This window comes from Eleginops maclovinus, chromosome 7 (assembly GCF_036324505.1).
Source record: "Eleginops maclovinus isolate JMC-PN-2008 ecotype Puerto Natales chromosome 7, JC_Emac_rtc_rv5, whole genome shotgun sequence".
In the NCBI taxonomy this organism is placed as follows: Eukaryota; Metazoa; Chordata; class Actinopteri; order Perciformes; family Eleginopidae; genus Eleginops; species Eleginops maclovinus.
The window spans coordinates 16,890,868-16,911,796 of NC_086355.1; the positions used below are offsets into that span (position 1 = coordinate 16,890,868).

At 38.0% G+C, this 20,929-nt stretch overlaps 1 protein-coding gene across 1 annotated transcript in view; it reads left to right on the forward strand.

Moving 5' to 3' along the window:
* Positions 1 to 20,929, forward strand: part of thsd7ba (thrombospondin, type I, domain containing 7Ba) — a 123,061-nt gene that overhangs the window by 60,528 nt on the left and 41,604 nt on the right. Inside the window, 5 exon segments of the mRNA XM_063887105.1 lie at positions 195 to 310; positions 3,327 to 3,459; positions 4,695 to 4,759; positions 4,762 to 4,797; positions 12,772 to 12,963. Of these exon segments, the coding sequence (XP_063743175.1) occupies positions 195 to 310; positions 3,327 to 3,459; positions 4,695 to 4,759; positions 4,762 to 4,797; positions 12,772 to 12,963 (542 nt within the window).

Below are 20,929 nucleotides of genomic sequence, written 5' to 3' on the forward strand. Positions count from 1 at the left end.
TTTATGTTTTTCTTCCTTTTTCCTGAGCGTGCAGGCATGTCATCAATCATGTTTTCTGTGGGGAGATGTGTGATGTCAAGGACAGGGCAGTTGTTTCACTGCACTGTCCTGTTAACAGCGAGACCCGAGACGTTTCTCATTTATCGCCTGGGGAGTGAAGGGAATTTAAGACCTCTGTTTGTCTGCATGTTTAGGTGCTCAGATTCTGCTCGTCCACAAACCGTCCGGCCCTGTCTGCTTCCCTGCAAGAAAGATTGCGTTGTTACACCCTTCAGTGAATGGACAGCCTGCCCATCAACCTGTATGCCAGGTAGATCTTCTCATGAATTTCTATTAACTCCGTTTGGTAATGCCTGTCTAATACATCAATAACAACATTACTCCTATATTCTCATACAATAATTGTGTGATAATTATTGGTAAGTATTGCACATTTTTGAAAAAGGTAAGCAAAAGATCCATATCAAACTTTTCTTTAAAAAAAATGTAAATGTTATTTGAGGTTTTCAAATGAAGCTTTCAGGTCTGATATCTGATGACGTTTTCACCCCAGAAGAAATTGAAAGAAAAAAAAACAATTCTTTTAAATTGTGATTTTATACATTTGATTTATGGTGTTGTTACATTGCTTCTAGAGTGGACCATAAACACAGGTACATACATCTCCCTTTGTGTGCGACAAGCAGTGGAGCATGTTTGTTTTTGATGATGCTAAAAATAACGGGTTTTTTTACAAAATAGTAAACACCAACAAATATGGATTGAAGCCGAACATGTTGTCATGTACATTTTTTTAATTGATTTTAGCAATCTTTAGGTATTTGTATAAATAGATTCAGACATCTTTTTTCTTATGCATATTTTCTTTTGTAAAGCTGTCTTTGGCTCTGTTTCCCGTCTGTTGGACCAATAAAGGGATTCTGATTCTGATTTTGAACTTCACAACACTCTTGGAAGTATTGATAATGGAGTCAGAAACAATCTGACACAGCCACCATCAAAGTCCTATAAATGTAAAAGTATACAAATAATGTTAGTGTAGCCTCATTACCTGTGAAGATATACAGGGTTTGAACTGAATGAATAAACCGACACTGCATTTCAAAGTTAATTAATAAATCTGGGTATCATTGTAATTAATGAAGCTCCAAACTATTGAGTATGAACCTGGTAAATATAGGGTGTGCTGTACTCTGATTACTGATTACCCCTTTAAAAAGAAACTTAGTTAGTGAACTGATTACTTGATTTGAAAAGTAACTAAGTTACTTTATTAGTTACTTTCTGCAGCTGCCGACAACACCCTCCAGCTTGTGTTGTTTGGGTGGTGGGGGACCTCCTGCATAATTCGCAGCTCTCTGCTTTGCTCCACCTGGTAGGACTTGCTCTGTAGTTTAATTGTGCAGTGCTGCAACCCCAAATGTTTCTTCAAATTTGACGTAGTGTTTTTGAAGCTAGACAGCAATTTGTCACCAGCACAGAGAGCACAACGAACCTTAATATTGTCATCTTTAGCTGACACAAACTCAAAATAGTGACTGTATTCCATTGTTGTTTACGTTTGTGTCGCTGCTTGGTATTACAAGTGAGTTGTCCTCGTGCTGAAAACGTGACTTAATTGCGCATAGACGTCACTCCCCGAAACGCAAGAATAAAGCAAAAATATCTCTTTTTACTAAGGAAAATAGGTAACACTTAACTTGAATGGGTGTTCATAAGACTGAGATAACATTGTCATAACCATGACATGACACCTGTCTTAAACATTAATGAATACTTATGACAGTTGTCGTTAAGTGTCATTCGGTAAGTTATGTCACTTTTGATGCAAAGGTGACATTGTTTGAGATGTCCTTGTTATGACAACTTGACATAAACCAAGACAACAAAACATGTCATAGACATGTCATAGCAGACATCCATATATGACGGTTTAATGTCGCGCTAAGATATCAAGCTAAACGTTTTTCTTAAGTATGACAGTTAGGTCTGCGATGACATGTTTATGATTTTGTTGTCTTGGTGTCATGTCATGGTTATGACAATGTTATGTCAGTCTTATGAACACCCATTCAAGTAAAGTGTTACCAGAAAATGACTAAAATAGTAACGCACAGTGACTTGGATAAGTAACTTTAATTTGATTACTGGTTTGGAAATAGTAACACATTAGATTACTCGTTACTGAAAAAAGTGGTCAGATTAGAGTAACGCATTACTAAGTAACTAAATTACTAAGTAACTAAGTTACTAAGTAACTAAGTAATGCGTTACCGACATCACTGTTCATCACAGAGTAAATCTGAACCGAAGTGAACTGTTAATAGCACAATAACAATTACATACAGTATTGAGATGTGTTCTGTCTTAAAGTGAGTCCTTTCATACAATCTCAAAAAATGTACACCTTACTTTACTTCTATTGAGCAACTTGAGTTGAGCTGGGGCTTGCCCTTCTCAGTTACATACTGCTTTGGTAAACATTTTGCTATAGCATTGACAGACTGATTTAGTATAAAATAAAAATAAATGTGTTTCCTAATAAAACTCAAAATACTTTTGAGCTCAAACAATAGTTGAAGAAATTAAGAAAAATAATAGGTGGCCTAATCTTACATGAAATAATAGTTAATTGCAGTTTTATTCAACATATAATTTATTGTAAATATGAGGCAAGCATTATAAAGTATTTCAATGCTGCTAAAGACTGAAACGTCACTTTACAAATTAGCTCTCCCCTGATGTCTCCAGTGTGTTCAATAATCACATTTAAGTGTAAATGACAATGTTAACTGTCCATTACATTAAGCCGACACATGAATAGGAAAATGGGTTTTTAATGGGTTTCAATATTTGTACTGTAAGTATCATAGAAATAAAAAAAAGGTTGAATTGTTTTTAATAAAAAGAAGAATTGAGCAGGCAACTCGTCTCTGTAAATATGCTGTAGTCCATTGGGTGCACTGATGATGTAATCACTGTCTTAATTGCGCCATTTTCAATGTTTAGTAATTAGCGTTGTGTAATGAGCCTTGGAGCGGGAGCCAAATGAAGCAATTACATTGCGGTGTGTCCAAAAACAGACCACATTGAAGTGGAGGACATCACAGAAGCCAGGGCGAGATAATCCGGATCAACTTTAAGACCTTACACTGCCCTGCTGATATTGTGTCGCCATTTATATGACGTCCCAAACATCACAAGTCAGCCATTTAGTCTCATTTCTTTTCTCTTCCTCCTGGAAAACATTCATTTTAAAACAACTGTGCAACTTCTCTGCCACTCGATGCACCATTTTTTAGAAGATTGTGTTTCACTCTCAACAGGAAATGCCACTGCTGCCACTCAGTCTCGATACAGGACCATCATTCAGAGGTCTGCTAATGGAGGTCAAGAGTGCCCTGACACGCTGTACGAGGAGAGAGAGTGCGAATCGCTTCCCGTGTGTCCGGCCTATAGGTAAAAACACTGTTCAACCAACCATGTTTCTTTACGATCCAAGGTTAAGTTTGTCTGCTGTATAATAGTGGAAATGCAATTCAAGGTTGTTTTTTGCTTGGGCTGTTGATGGATACCGTGGCTTTTGACAAACTCTCACACTGCTTTTAGTGTAATGTAACTACTGTTAAACATTGCTGCATATTTGTGCTTTACTTTTCAAATAAACATCATCATCTTTGAGTCATAGGAAACCGACAGCTCTGATAGTTATTGCGAAAGAGAGGGGTTTTGTGTAAAACTAGTCAAATAATATGTGTGTTGCATATTGGTTAAACTATGGAAATCTAAATGAATCTTTGAAATGATAGGCTAACAACCCTAAGCAGCGGTGTCAATATTTCAACTGAAAATGACATTTGTATTAAAAGCTGTCATTTGTTGTTGGAATGTGACACTTTAGATATCTATGTGTAATACCAATGGATTTCTGGGTATTTGTATTTTACTGCCTTACACATTTAAAGTTGCGCTAATTTTACATAATATATTGTTTGTTATATAGATCCGCAGAATTACATTAAATTATGTAGGTTTATAAAGTATTGTTTTTTCCTGTGAGAGTTGTGTATCTTTCATGAGTTAAAATATTCATATCCAGCTGATCCAAACTGGGTTTTTACAGTTTAATAAGAAGAATATTGTTCTCAACACACAAAGGAACACTTTATCCTTCAGTTTATTGTAAATATTCTAAATCTACTCTTCTGGACGTGAGTCCTGATTTTTAACGGGACAGTTTCGGATTCCAAACTATAATCTGTCAAGCTGTAAGACATGAAGTGGAGTAAAGTACAACACTGCATGTCATGAAATTGCCTTTCTAGATTGTTAATATTGACTTTCAATGACCGATTTATAATAAGAGGCATTATAAAAAATATGTTTTTTTAAAGTATGAATGAACTTATGGATTTATTTGTTTCAGTCTTGGCAGTGAAATTGAAATTGAGTAACACCAAATGTATCACAACACTACCTGTTTCCAGCTGTTTGTCTCCCAGTTACGTTACCAGTGTGGCTCACACCTTTATGTGTGGCTAACACATAAAGGTTGCATTACATACATATGGTGTGAATCAATAGTCATAAACTAATATAAACTGAACAACTTTGGGCAAACCTTTACTTGTTGTGTAAATGAAGCTCCAAAAGCAGCCCCACTGTAAACCCAAAGTCTGTCTGTTTTCGTACAGTTGGAGAACACACAAGTGGCACGGCTGCAGTACGGTTCCAGATTCTGTTCGCCGTGGATTATCTGGACCGGCGAAGCCTGTGGAAATGGTCTGGAAACAAGAGGCAAGTGTTTTTCTCTTCCCTCCTATCATGTTCTGTACACTTGTCTTCTGCTGCCATTTTAAGCCTTGCTCCTCCATCTATTTACTTTCCTTATTTAATGAGACCTAATAGCCCTATTCAGAACTGCTCCTTTTAACAAGCAAGTGATGGAAACATAAAAGATGGAGGCAATTTGTCCAGAGAGTGTAACAAGATGAACCTTTCCGCCTGTTGTCTTGATGATCTCATCACGGCTCGAGTTTCTTATTAATGAATGCAGCAAGTCAGATGGCCACAAGCACATCTTCGCAGCAGGTTGAAAAAAAACAATCAGCCATGTTACACACAAAACAAAACAAACATACAGACGTGGAGAAGTACTCACGCAATGAACTTTGGGAAATTGCATACATTAGTTCTCTTCCAATCGAGGCTTTTTTAAAAATAATGAATATCTGCTTCACGGTTTCAGATTCTGGTGTCATAAAGTCGCAAATTAGCAATGAAAATAACCTCTCAGCGAACACATGCCATAAATAATGTAACAGGATAAGAACAAAGCTGTAAACATGCATTATTCCTAATTAACAGAAATAAGGTTTGTCACTTGTGACTCGTAAACAGTCGTAAGTGAACCTTGCTTCACCCATGCAAATCATTTTCTGACAAACATTTCTATGCACCCACGTGCATTTGCCAAGCAAAATATGGGCACATAGACATGCATTGGTAAATTATCACTATATTTTGTGCATTTAATTGCCTGCAGCTTGTTACCGTTGTCCAGCTTGACGCCCACCATAGTATTATTTGCTGCACCTGGAACTTTATTTGCAGCTAGATCCATTAATTTCACATGTATTTTCTATGTTTTGAATTCAATATGCTTTTTTAACATCTGTATACACATCTATGTCAATCCTGGGTGAAGGATAGCGCATATGTTGCTCTTCCTGTTGTTTCCTCTTGGTTTTTCCATTAATTATTGAGTTGGAATATTTCCTTGTCCACTTTAGGTCAAATTACAGACCCTCAGTGGTGAAAAGTATTCAGATATTCTACTTGAGGAAAAGTACTAAAACAATACGGTAAAAATGTTGAAGTTGAATCGAGAATAGTACATAATGTTAGTTAAAGTATTTAAGGACGATTAGGAAATGTAATGAATGTATTCAGTATATAGTATTGCAGAAAATATATTACAATATTTCCGGGAAAAAGCAGAAAATCTTCACATAAAAAACTGCTAAATTCCAATTAATTATTTGTTCACCTGTTCATGGTTTTAGTTACTTAAATACAATGTTGGATGGTTTAAATCTCTACCAGATGATCATATTTCAAGTTTTTTGTAGTTATCTTTGCTGCATTTTGTAGGTGATTGTGGATTGTTAAGATAGCAATCTACAATAGAACGCACTGGTTGTACGTGCTGTGACATTAGTCATTGCTTTATATACAACATAGTACACACAGTGGAAACATATTATTAACTTGATTTCCTGGAACTTGAATATCTTAAGTTGTTATTTTGATGCACCGGTATACCTCACTTGTATTACTTACTGTAAAATTTAACAAGCTATTTCCTGGAAAAGATAATTAGTTTATTTTTACTTGCTGACATTTAATCTAAGGATTTATTTTCTTCTTAAAACAGTATGTGAAACTAATGGCACTCCACACAGCTGAGCATGACATGTTTTCCATTCGGGGGAAATGTTCCACTTTTGTTATAAAATTCATAATGATGTGATGTTGCTGTTTGTCTGCAGTAGCCCCAATATTGCCTGCACTACATTACAATCATTACTGTTGGCGTTATACTTCTACAGTACTCTCACCCTGTGATTAACACCCCTGATTGAGCGTGCTCTGAGTGTTTTCTGTGTTGTGCTTCTTTTAGTCTGTGCAGATAGCTGCTCACTGTCCTTCACAAAGGACTACGTTTTTTCAGAGTTGAATTGGCAAATCGTTAAAGCACCAGAGTGTTAATTGGATCATTTCAGACTCGTTTAGTGGAGAGCAAAATGTCCCAATAAATCCCAGAAACTGGCTGTTCCATCTAATTTACTGGTGTGATTCAAGGGAAGTTTCCAGGGGCTGCCTTGAGAACTTTCTAGTATTCCAGCTCTCACTTTAACTTGGCAGTATAAATATCCCTGACATTTCACTGAGTGAATTTCTATGACTTTTGAGTGAGGATGGGGAAAGTGTCTGTAGTGTTTTCAGGTGAGGAGCAAGCCTCATTGACCTTTAGAGCTTCCTATTTGAATATGATTAGAAAATGACTTGGTTAAATACCTGTGACATTTCAAAAACTGAAGCATGGGTTTGGAATTTTCAGACAGTAGAAACACTGGATTTAAATATAGATTTGAAGCAACAAAGATTTCATCTAGAGTTTACTTTTACTCAGTGGCTGGCTGAACCAACTCAACGCAAAAGAACATATAAATGCCAAATTGGAGCCTAATTAGACACAGTCGCTAGGAATATGGCCGTATTCGGGGGTGAGCGAATTAGATAAGGACATATCAAAGGTTTAATGACAGCAAGTTATAGCAGGAGTTTCTCGATTGTGTTTTTCAAGGAGATTTAATTATGATGCCCTGAGAGAGCTCTTTATATCCTCTATCCACCCACACTCAGAATATATAATACAATCTAATTTAGATAATTCTACTACTGATGACATTGCAAAGACACAGCTTTTCTTGTGTTCATGTAATAACTCTTGCAGTTTGCATGTTATGAAGTCCAATGTCACATTATGCTTTATTCATTTTCTATTTCCCTTTTGGGGCGCCTCTTTGCTTCTGTGTTTTGCTGCTTGCAATTCAGATTTCCTGAACATAAATCTCACTGACACTCATAATATTCAACACTGTTATTTTCCATGCAGCTCATATTCACTGTAGTTTTACTATTAGTATTCACATCATGTGGGAAGTGTGTGTGAGATGGTGTCTACTTCAGATATCTCTCTTCATTGAAAAAGCTGAATTTGAAAAAGCAGGTTGTGCTGCATTATCAAGTCAGACATTCATCGTGTAGCGCTAAATAGGTCACCTTTTCCTCTGCATTTTCATCAGGAGCATCTCGTGGTGACTAGTGTCTAAGTCTTAAAGGTGCATGTCTTACACGTCATATTTTTAAGGCCATATATGAATAAATGTTATATATTTAGCAAAAAAAGTCAGTGTTGCTTTTATATCCAGTGTACTTTATTAGTCATTATTAAGACACACTGTTATAATAAATAAAAGAATCTCTACAGTTCTGTGCGGTATCGATATTGCATGAATGTAGGATATAGGAGTTATAAGATTACTTTTTGTATGAATTAAACATTTGTGTGCTTATAGCTACACCATATTAAAATATTAGCATACTCAATGACCCTTATCCTATTCTTAAGTGTTGCATAGTAAAGCATGACACAGATGTATACCTAACTACAAGAGAATTTATTTTTTGGTCAAACTAAACTTGCTTTTGGTCAAACAGCAAATGGATGTTTTTGCCGTCTGACTGCTCCGACATTTACTGCAGCTCTGTGTTTAACTTCTGAGACTTCAAAAGTTGCTAGATTTCTTTGAGACCATCTTTTCAGCTCCTGCCTTTTGTACGGAGTTATACAACCCAAGATAACTTCAAACTTTTCCAAAAGTTATAACATTTTCAGCTCACCTTACTGCTCAAAGGACGTATACATTATCCTTTTACCTATTTTTTTGTATTCATTCTTTGTCCCAATACCTCTGAATAACAGCATTTCTTTGCATTGGAAAGATAACCATGGATGTATGAAGAAAATGTAAGGTTGCAATACAAAATAGAATTTCTAGGTTTCTGTTCTTGCAACTGGTTGAGTTTAGGAAGTTCTGTTTCTGAGGCAACGTACTGTATAGAGTGCACCACCTTGTTACACAGACAAACACAACAAATTAAGTTGTGAATCCAGTACCTTAACACACAGGACATTAAAGCTTAACACAATATAAACACTGGCAATTGAGGTTGAAGATAATGTTGTTGTGAAACAGTATGAGATAGAATTCTTGCTCTCTACAGCCAAGAGTAAGTGTCTTTAGACTGAGAGAATCTTACAGCTTTTATATAACGTGGCCACAACATTTGGACCATCAATGGTTTCTTATACGGTGTATCCTTTTATTAGTAAGAAACACAAAAGAGGGATGGACATGGTACAAATGTAAACAACAAAAAGGGCTACAACAAAAGGTAATGCTGCTGGATGCAGGTGGTGCAGGGAAACAGCACTGTGTAAGTGTATTGCTTCAAATGACTGCATTCACTATTTGGACACCCACATAAAAATGGCAACATTTTCTTTTAATTACAAGTATACCTATGTGTTTTTTATCATCAGTGACATTCTGGCTGAACTGACATAACTGTGAGCCAGAACCAGGCACACAGCCACTGCTGAAATCTGTTTTATTTTTCTTGAGGTAAGCATCACTCTCGGTGCCAGGTTGGATTCCCTGGGAGAATTACTCTACGGGAGCGTTGGTTGGCAATTGGACGCTTTAGAAGAAACACTTCACCGCCCTGGGAAACAGTTACTGATGATGAAACATTCAAATAGCAGTTACAGAACAGCTCAATTAGCAACTGGGGATCTTCAGCCCAGTCAGTGAGACTTTTGGACATCAGCTCAGGCAGGAACTGTAAGGTTAGAATCTGGGCCAAGCTTCAGCACAGAATTAGTTTTGTGCTTTACAAAGCCAAAATGCCCTTGGCTTGACTGAATGCTTCCTCCCACCTCAGAGTGTCTGGCCCCTTGTCGGATGCAGGCCTTCATGTTGAATGCAAGTCAGGTTAAGATTGCGGTACAAATGGTGATCCGATACGCAGGAGGTCACAGGTAAGAGTTGTTACTAAATAAGATAAGATTTGAGAAGATGAATCCTAACCTTGCCTACAGGAAATCTTCCACTAAATGCAACTGGCAAGCACACGCTGTATTAAGTTACAGTTGATACCTTGGAGTGAGCGATGAGCATCGGATTTTACAATAAGTACAACCTGCTGTGACTAAATTCGGCCAACTTGTGGCTCCTAACCAGCTGGATGTGTTGTATGCCTCACTGAGTCGTAATTGAACTGTTTTGAGCAGTGATTCACTAAAAACTGAGTCACGTCGATGATGTTTTGCTGCAGGAAAAATCCACATCCCTCCTCACAAGGCATTATAGAAAAACCTTATATAAGCAGTCTGTCTTCAACATAAAGATTATTTTATGGCAATGTTTTTTTGTAGATTCAAAATGTTGTATTAAAAATAATGGTAGAACATTTTCTGAGTCAGATTGATAAAAGCTTTCAGTTGATACAAAACATTATTAAATAAAATAATATAAATATAGAATCACAAGGATGTCCACAAAGTCTACAACATTATCCAGGAAAAGATTTTTAAAAACTGATGTGCCGCTTCAAAGCTTGTCCTTTCAACTAACCCTCACAAATGTTCACCTTTTCAAGGTAACTGTATAATTAAAGATGATCCCTGTCAGTGGCAGTATACTGTGACATCAATTGTTAACATTTGTGAGAGGAGAGGGTGTGAAAACCCGCAAAAATGGGCTTGGGTTGAACAAAAACATGTTAAAAATGGATGGGTCATGGTTCCAAATCAAAATGTCAGTAGTTGGCTTTGCTTATAAAACAAATTGGGGATGGCGCCATCACTGGTGGATGAGAAAAAACAGTTTTCACGCTAAATAGACAAAAGGAAATACCAACATGGACATGAAATGATTCCTACATTAGTGGTTATTGGACAAATTCTCTATCAGTTTTTTTTTTATCAAACAGGTTTGTTTGATCGAAATAAGATTCACCTTTGGCCGGGTATCATAGTATCATCACTATAACCTGTACATTTCTAAATAAAATGTTGTTTTTTTATGGCTGTGATTGCGACTGTTACATAAAGGCACTTTAGCTATCAGCTTCCATGCAATGCCTTTGTGGAGACCTTGTATGTAAATGACCATCCCACACATCCTCGGCAGACATGTAGAAAACCCAACCGTTTCTGTCAGAGGGCAAAATTTAAAAGTCAAATTGAAATCAATGAAATGGATGTTTGAAGGCATGTTTGTGTATCAGTCGATCCTCAGAGACTTTGAAACACTGGGGGGGAGGAGAAGTTTCTTTTACTGGGAACGTTTCTTCTTTTAATCCCAGTGTCCATGAAATAGCAATGTGTTGAACATTATTGTATCCTTTGTTGTGCTCTAATTAAAATTGTTGAGGAAGCTACAATCCAATCAAATCCTCCTGTCAAATCAGTGGCTCCTTGAAAAAAATAAAACATGCCCCTCCTTCCTGTCTCTCCTCAGCCAGCAGGCTCTGCAGGAGCATCCATACAACTACTAATTTTGTTTCTCTTCTTTATTTAATTTATGTTTATTAACTCATTACATATTTATCACTGCTAAGGTTCCCGGTGTATGCTGCTTCCCTCTAAGCCGGGGCTGAGCCACTGTTGTAATAATCACTGCAAACATTCATGCCAGGTTAAATGCAGGCTCAGATATCAGTGTTGGAAATTAGGGGAGTTATTACTTTCCCACCTTGTAGGTCTAGTGATCATTGTAATTCAAATGTCTTTATCTGGGTAGTGTTTAAATTATGTTTTCCACTTGATTTACAACAGTACCATGACTATTCACATCCTGAAAACACATGTGATTAAGAGCCATATTTCAAGAAATGTAAATGTACTGCTTCGAGCGCAGCTTCCTCTCTGTAGAATAGATGCTTGGACAAACATCTAAACATTTGCTCAATAACGCACCTTTCTACATCTTTATCTAACTACAGTATGATACACATGCATTAGTGAGCCTTAGTTGAATAAGTTCAGCGTTTGAGAAATCAAATAGAAGGTTATGCTTGATAGACATTTGGATATATTACGTCATCCAGAACAAATAGTGTATTCCGTGTAATATCCGGCCATATATCCTGCATTGCCAAAACTAAATTGGCAATGCAGAGATAATTAAAAGCTTCTAAAGTGTCAACACTTCCATCCCTGAGAATATATGTACCAGTCGATTAAAAAAAATGTGAAGATGAAACTACGAAAACTACATGTTTACTTGTTGTTGTTTTTTGCGAGATAGGAGACTTGAAGTTAAGGCTTTGTGTTTTTAAGTGAATATTTTTGCTCTATTTTGATATATCTCCCTCCTGCTCATAGTTTGTAAAACATGCATAATGTTGTTTTTTTTTCGTTCTGCCAAAGAGTGCCCTTGCTTTTTTAAAAGTTTTTATTTTTATATAAAATATACAAAGAAAAAATCTAAGATGTGTTCCAAACTCATCAGACACACCCACATTGTACTGCTTTCAGTTCATGTAGTGTGTTTCATTATAGTAGTGTTTCAACAGAAATAACCCATCTGCTCCGACTGTGTTCTGTAAGTGGTTATTCTTATCACACAGAGGACCATTTTTCCGCTACAGCACTTGGTTGTGATGTCTTTATCCCTCTTTGATTAAATACCAATACTCTGATCAGAAGGTGTATTCATCATTCTGTCAGAAGTAGTTAGTGTTCAGGTTAATCTAGTATCATGACTGACCTTTTTTACTCAATAAATCATAATTGGCACAATATGTTTTTGTGTTTGTAGGTTGAATTAGCATTTCACTTAACATGAAAGCAGAAAGCTGGATCAACTTCAAAGCTATGAATTATGTACAATTACAAATCTGTAGCTACCCTCTCTTTGTGAGCCCATTCGACCTAACATAAAGAACTGAATACACCTGCCCCTACCGTTTTCTGTCAATCACTGTGAATATAAACGTGTCCTTCAATCAGGCTTATCCTAGCCAGAGAACCATTGAAAACATTAGTCGGAAGATTTAGAGCCACACCGTTGATTGTGATGTGATCTTTTATGTGTGTTATTGGAATGACATCCTTGTCTTCATTTATATTTACAGGAATCAGTTGTGTAGAGGAGAGCGGTGAGTCAGCCAACATGACAGACTGCTTGGGATGGGCTGGCCCCTTACCCCCTCAGATCAGACAGTGCCGGATAACCTGCAAGGATGACTGCACTCTAACTGCTTGGTCCACATTTTCTGAATGCGCTGGATGTGGCAGCGTCCGCAGTCGCAAGCGTTCACTCACAGGTAAAGACTTTCTTCATCTCTCATGGCAACATTTTCTTATTCACATGTTGGGTGATTGGATTCTTAGCTCATGCATTCTCATACTGTAAAACCTTATTCCATTTATTTTAATGCTGGATATTTATTGCAGCTTATATTTCTCTACGTCTATATCAGCCAGTGTCATTGCTCTACTACAACCTTGTAGCCTGCAACACAGTGGGAAACATAAAGAAGTCACCTTGTACACTCAGTCCAAGAGAAACTCGTCTACATTCCTTGATCTTCAGGGTTGTTGTCATGGCAGCATATTCTTTTGCGCTTGAAACCACTTGCGCTTTGACCGACGCACATATAGTACTGCAATCCAGCCTCTCTGCTCATTCTGGTTCTGTAACTTTAACTTCCTACTGTCCCTGTTGTGTTATGTCGGGTCTAAATTAGGTCTCTCACAGTGTGTAATCCCTTATTCCAGTGCAGATGACAAAATAAGAATTACATGCTGTCATTGGAGACCAGGCTGGATACTATTTGTCTTCATGAATATTTGATCTGATGCCGGAGGGGTTGTAGTAAACACATCCTGTCTCCTTCTATAAGACTCTTAGAATCCAGCACGTGAAATCAGCCCGGAGCTCTGTGGTGGGCTTCATTTGGGAAGAGTATGTGTTTGTGTTCAGCGCTTCCGTATGGTCATTATAGCTCAGTGTTTTCAAACTCTTCACTGCCCACTTTAACATGTGCTTTAATTTCTGTCAGGTGATCGAAAGCGAATCCACTGTGGGTTCAAAGCTTTAGTGTGTGGTTAAGAAAGTTGTCTACTTACCAAGCCGCTCGCATTATACAGCCATGTTTAAAGATCTCCTATTATGTTATATTTGAACAATATATTTTAGGGCAATATCTGTACAAAACTTGTCTGTGAAGTATTTTTGCTCAAAATACCAAACAGATCACTCATTGCAGCATGCCTCATACCCCTCTATTTCAGTCCTGTTCCTGAAGTGCTAATTCTGTGACTGTCACTTTAAATTTGAGCTGAAGCTGGCCACGCCCCTTTGGAGCGGCATTCAGCTCTCCCTCCTCTGTGAAAGTTTTCTACCGGGAGAAGAAACTCAGCTAAACGCTGCCGTGATTAAACGCCATATTATGTTCCAAACCACATCAAGCATTATTTCTGAAACACTTCTCAGTGTTTACCAGTAGAACAGTGACATTATATGTAATATACAAACAACAACTGTAAGTCCCTCCTGCAGGCATCCTGGTGAATACACAGACACACAGAGGTGCTGTGGAGGAGATTCAGCTCACGACTGTATATTGCAGACGATAGGTTGGGATGAGTCATGTGGGCGGGATGTTGCCTGGAGTTCAATGTAAAGCCAGCACACATTTCGGTTATGACATCCTACCGGCAGCAAATCTGGATCAGCTTGTTTGTACCCCCATTTTTAGAGATGTGGGTAAGGAGGAAAAGAGAGAGGGTTGTATTTTCTGACACTTTGTGAGTCTCCTTACACACCGGGGACACATATGTATGTATAAAAGACAGTAAAAAGTGCATTTTGCATAATAGGGGTCCTTTAAAGGATCCTTAGGCCATATTCCAGTAATCATCGTAATGGTCCAAAAGATGGTTAAAGGAAATGCTCTTCATGGCAGTGCATGTCTGTTGGATTTTCTATGTTGGACACAACTACATTCATGCAGAAAGCATGGGTAAGTGCTTCTGTATAACCCTAACCCTGATAAAGAGGTTCCTTATACTATTACAATAAAAAGGATGTTGGATAATGTCAAGATCCTCATGCAAGAAAAGGTACAAAGGACACAGGGAATACATCTAATTTGCATAAAGAAGATTATGAAAGATGTTCCCTGGTTTCTCCTGTGTCATTTTTTTTGTCACAATTCACCAGCCTCATATCTGGCCACTTATCACCCATTACAACGGTGTGTTAGAAGCAAAACTAATTGAGGGCTTGAAAGGACAAACACATAAAATGAGCAGCCATGCCTCAGCACATTGTAACTGTTTACTGTTTTGTCAGCTTCTGACACCCTCAAACTTCTTTGCACACACACATTTGATGGATTTGTACCTTGGCTTTTTAAGGTTACGCCTCTGATGTTTTTCTATCTCACTCATAAACCCAAGCGGTTGCTTGACTTTTGGTAAAGTTTAAATTTCTGTTTGACTGGTTTTCCTTCTGATCATCGGATCACTGTGTCTGTCACTTGAGCTGGAGAATGCGTACTGGGCCATTCACATGAAAAGGAGCATAGCTGTAAATGTTATGTTTATCCATATTTAACAGCATTAGATGGAATAAGCAATAGAGCAATAATCTCGAGTCCAAAGATGAGTCTTTCTGAAAGGCATCTTTATCCTGTGCAGATTTCCTCTACAGTCCAAAGAAATACAAATAATATGAACTATTCTATCTCGCCCATAGGTGTGAATATGTACGATTGCATATTTCTCAATTACTACTTCGTTACTGCATAGTAGCCTTGTGTTATGTTTAATCAATTTGCTTTATAATTTATTGTCTGAGGGGCATTTTGGTCTCTTGCTTGTTGATAAATGCATGCTCAGATACACTCCTAAACCACTTAAACCAATGTTTTTTACTCCCGTACAATAATTATTATGTTTCATGTGCCGGCTTCTGAGGCAATCACGGCCTTTTCAGACTAGTGTGACCTCTCATACATCATTTTCTATTGATACTGATACTGTACTTGCAACGAATAGGCTAAATGAAGCCGTAGTAGAAAATTATGTCTCAATATCATCAAATCACAAAATGATGATATTATTTTTATTTAACACGGTAGGACCTCTGAAGACTTTAACTTCTTACTCGGAAACCAGTTCACTTTTATCAATTATAGTGATTTCTTAACGTTTATAGGATAATGATTAATAGATGTTTGAGTTCCACACATTTATGAAGATGCTGGTGTAAACGAAATGTTGCTCAGGATAAAATCTGACTTGTTTTTTTTCTGCATTACTTTATTTGCCGGAATTGAGTTTTAGTTAATTTCTCTTCAATCAGCATGTTGAATATTGTATGGCTATTCAATCATTAGTTTCTTACTGCCATATATTAGGGAGCAGAGTTTGTGTGTCTGTAAGAGCTAAACTGCAGATAAATGGTTTAGCTACACTATCCAGCTTTGTTACTGAGCCATTTAAAATAGCTCCAACTCTCCTTTGTCAGAATAAGCTTTTAAGAACCCCATGTGTATCATTTCAGCCAGGCCTTTTATAGAACTACTAAAGTTCAAATGGTCAATTTGCTTTAGGGAACTCATTTCTTTATTTCATAATTCAGTTTTATATGAGCAGTTGTTCTTTTCTGTACTTTATGTGTATTTCTTCTCCAAAACGGTCTGATAGCATGCTTATATGTTATCGTTTTATTACATTTGATCAAATAATAGTATTTATTTATTGCTAAAATATTAGGAAATGTGTGTGTTTGAGGTTGTTGAGTGCAAGATACCATAATTGAAAGTATATGATAAGGCTGGAGAGAAATTCTCTAGATTTATTATGCATCTATCTCATAGTACATAGATTTTTGTAGATTTATAAGGCATTATGTTACAGGAGAGCTGAAGCCGACTGAAATAGAGGCTTGTTCTTTTTTGATACAACTTTTCTGGGACTGTTCTCCTGACAGCCATATATGCCATTATTTGTAAAATACAGTAAAATCCCCAACACAATAATAAAATAAAGTAAAAATACTTGTTTCTCGCGTGTACGTATAATTTAAGTATATTTTGTTGACATTAAGCCTACAACTGTATACTTGAGGTTGATGCTTAACCAAAAGGCTTTGAATACATATATTTATATACATTTTTAACCAAGGTAGAGTGCCTAGGTTAGAGACTCTGCCTTCAGTTTTGTCTAGCAGCTGGTGACCAAGACATGGGTACTTCCTAGGTATTTTGGATCTGCATTGTTTATTCTGCAAATGGGCAAACTTCTAGTGTATATTTTCTGCCACCAGACAACTTCAAGGCTGACCTTAGCCTCTGCTTCAATCAGGTTAAGCCCCTTGTGCAGTTTATGTCTCTCTCTCACTCAACCAAAAACCTGCTACACACACATGCTAAACCCTGCCTAATTGAGCTACAATCAAACATGTCAGCATTGATGGATCTTTACTACTGTAGACATGCTAATCTGGACAGGAACCATTTGTTTTCTGTAACTTTGACAGAAACAACTTGAACATGCACAGAAATATCACGCTGATGGGTCTAGTAGTGGTCTCAAACCCTCACACATGTTCTAATGTGCACACATCTCACTTTAGATCAGAATCAGAATCAGAATACCTTTAATCGTCCCTCAGGGGGGGAATTTGCATTGTTACAGCAGGAAGAGCCATAGACAGCTTAATGTTACACCAAGATACTAAAAAATATATATATACAAGAATCACACAATTGCAAAATACACAAAAATGAAAATATAGCAGCCTGGTATTTGTATTGCACTGTTATAGTTATAGTCAGTGATGTTATATGTGGGAGGGTCTACCAGGGGCCATGATGGTTACAGAGTCTGAACGCTACAAGAAGGAAGGACCTGCGGTATCTCTCCGTGAGACACCGCGGGTGAAGCAGCCTGTCGCTGAAGGAGCTGCACAGTGCGGAAAGGGTGTCCTGGAAGGGGTGGGACTCATTGTCCAGCAGGGAGGACAGCTTGGCTGCCTTTCTCCTGTCTCCCACCACCTCCACATTGAACTGCATAGAACTTCTGCAGGTGACAGGTCGGTGTGTTGTGGGTGAAGTCTGCAGTCTAGAGGGTGAAGAGAAACGGTGCCAGCTCCGTCCCCTGGGGTGCCCCCGTAATGCAGATGATGGTGTTTGACACTCCCTGGTTCTCATGTACTGTGGACGGTTGATGAGGTAGTCCAGGATCCATGAGGTGAGGTGGTGATCCACCCCCGAGAGCTGCAGCTTGTCTCCCAGGAGCAGGGGATGGACGGTGTTGAAGGCACTGGAGAAATCAAAGAACATGATCCTCACAGTGCGCCCAGCCTTCTCCAGGTGGGAGAGGGACCTCTGCAGCAGGTAGATGACAGCGTTATCCCCCCCAATGTCAGGCTGGAATACTCCATTTATCCTGCGGGGTAAATATTTTTGTGACAGTTGCACCATTTAAGAATAAAATACACAGTATACAAACGTCTTTAAGGAGTTCAATAGTAAAAATTAATAAAAGTGCAATGAAAGTCAGTGTAGCCCCTTGGACATGGTGTCTTAGGCACAGGAACGTCCTCCACAGCCCAGGGACCCTCTAAAGACCGGAAGCCTTCGATTGAAACGTTGTCAACATTGACTTACACCCCAAAATATTTGGTTTCACTCCTAGCTTACGCCATTAGCTCGTCCATTTTCTTAGCCAGTGATCTTATGTTTTTTGTGTTTTTAGTTTACATATTGTCTCCTCTGTGTGTCCTTTTCCAGATTTCAGTAGGGACAGCCGTTGTCTGAACCGTCATGTCAGCTGGCTTTAGCATGATCAACCGATCCCAGCTGTAAACAATGCAGCCACGCGGTTGTGAGCAACAGTGATTCGGATGCCTAACAGCAGTAGTTCAACTGCGATAAAACAAAGAAAAACTCTGCCCACAAGCTGGTTAAGAGAGGGTGTAGCTTAAGAAGTACTATCATCTAAGAAACTATGGAAAATAGTAAAAACCTAGCAGGAGCAACTGCAACAGGCTGCATAGACACTGAGAGATACTAATACATCTAAGCCTTGCAGATGAAAAATGCAACATGATTCTGCAACAACAGATGTTTCTAGATCATCCATCTTTTTTTTTTCTTGGTTAAAAAGTTGGAGTCAGACCAATAACAGCCAACCCATGGCAGAAAGGTTTGTGTTGACATTTCCTTGAAGGAGACATCAATCATCTGTTGCCTACCTATTGACATCAACCTCATTCACCCGTGGCTATTCTACAATAAGCTAATGCTCTTTCACTCAATCCACATTTCTGATGCTTTTCTGACAGACGAAAAAGACAAAGAAGATTAAGCAGTATCATGCCTAGTAATTCTGCATCAGTTTAACCGATATTACACAGAGATCGTTATGGAAATAAGGGTTTAATTCAAATGCATAAGGAAAAACAGGTTGGATATTGGTGTTTCAAATGCAGATTATGTGTTGTGCCTGTTGGTCTTTGTGGTGATATTGCCCGTAATGTAGTTGTCAAAGTGAAGTGATGTTACTCTGGCGCTCTACAATCAACCACCAGCAGTGTGCGTAGATGAAACAGATTGTTGGTGAATTGCAGTGCGATGGCAGTGAGTTCACAATCTGTGTGGAATGTTTGCAATCAGCACCACTCCAGAAACAGATGGGCTGCTCACTGGGCACACAGGAGGCCGGGACACCCAGGATCCATGAAACAAATAGGGAGGCACCAGTACAGCAGGATTAGAAAAACTGCAAGACAACTCTTTCACCAGGTTTTGGATGTGTGTGTGTGTGTGTGTGTGTGTGTGTGTGTGTGTGTGTGTGTGTGTGTGTGTGTGTGTGTGTGTGTGTGTGTGTGTGTGTGTGTGTGTGTGTGTGTGTGTGTGTGTGTGTGTGTGTGTGTGTGTGTGTGTGTGTGTGTGTGTGTGTGTGTGTGTGTGTGTGTGTTTGCAGTCATGTTTCCTTAAGCTTTAAAAATAAACAGCATTTGTCTCTCTTGATGATATAAATCCAACTTGACATGTAGTCTATGATATGGGGGAACTGAATTCAAACATTTGAATCACATTTTGCATCGCAATATATGAAGATATGTCAAAAGGTTTAACCTTTAATCCAATCCAGACAGTTGCCTTTTCTTGGATTGTCTCCTCTACTACATAACTGAATGCAAACCCTTCATGTGGTGCGGCGCGCTCGTCAAATGAATAATTTGGTTAGTGTTGACATTTACATCAAGAGCCGTTGACAGCATTGACTCTTTAAACATGTTTTAAAAAACAATGTACTGCAGCAACACTATAATGTTAATGACTGTGGAATATTGATAGCTGTTAAAACAAAAACCCCATTGCTCGGTTATATAACTCTATTCAGTGATGTGAAGCAGACGATCAATCATGAGAACGCTTTTTCAGCGCTTGGACAGCTTGACAGTTTGCGTCTGTTTCTTCCCCGGATATTAAAAATGACAGTGTTTCGAGAGCAACACATGCCTTTCAGCTGTGATGTTACCTTCCTGCTCACGCTCAATCTATTATTACTCATCACATATCATGATTAGGACTAATTATTTGAAGCCTATAATGGAATTTATTGAGAGGTTAGCTCCAATAGTCATAATGGAGATGTTAACTGAGATAGCTTGAAATTAAAAGATAATTCTCCCCTGAAGACAAAAGATTTTGCACTGGAGTTATGGGGTGTATATTACATTTAAAGGACATTTTCTAATATTCATTCATTAATGTTGTTGAAATGGCACCAAATTCTCCATCAATACAATACATTTCATTGCATCTTCAAGACATGTTGTGTTTCGTGAGGATGGGATTAGCAAAAAAAATAATAGTTATTAGGGAATTGCCATATGCATTGTAGGAAAAGTATGCAATTGTGGAGTGATATAAACATGACCCAGTGGGTCTTAAACCACCTGTGACCTGAGGAGTAGCCTATAAAATGTATTAAGCACAACTGTAAAACACCACCAACACTCCCATAGGTTCGGTTCTCCGACCTAGAATCTGAAATTCTAATAAAACTGATATAACAATACTATCAACTTTATTCCGTTAACCATTAATAATAAACAGCAACCACTCTGTGCTGGTGAGAAGTCATGGATGAAAAAGATAGAGACATGCATTAGGAGAAGAAAAGGAAAGACATTTTAAAATAGAAATGACTTGTCTTCCTGTATTTTCTCTCAACTGAAGTCGTTTTACTCTTTCTGTTCTTAAT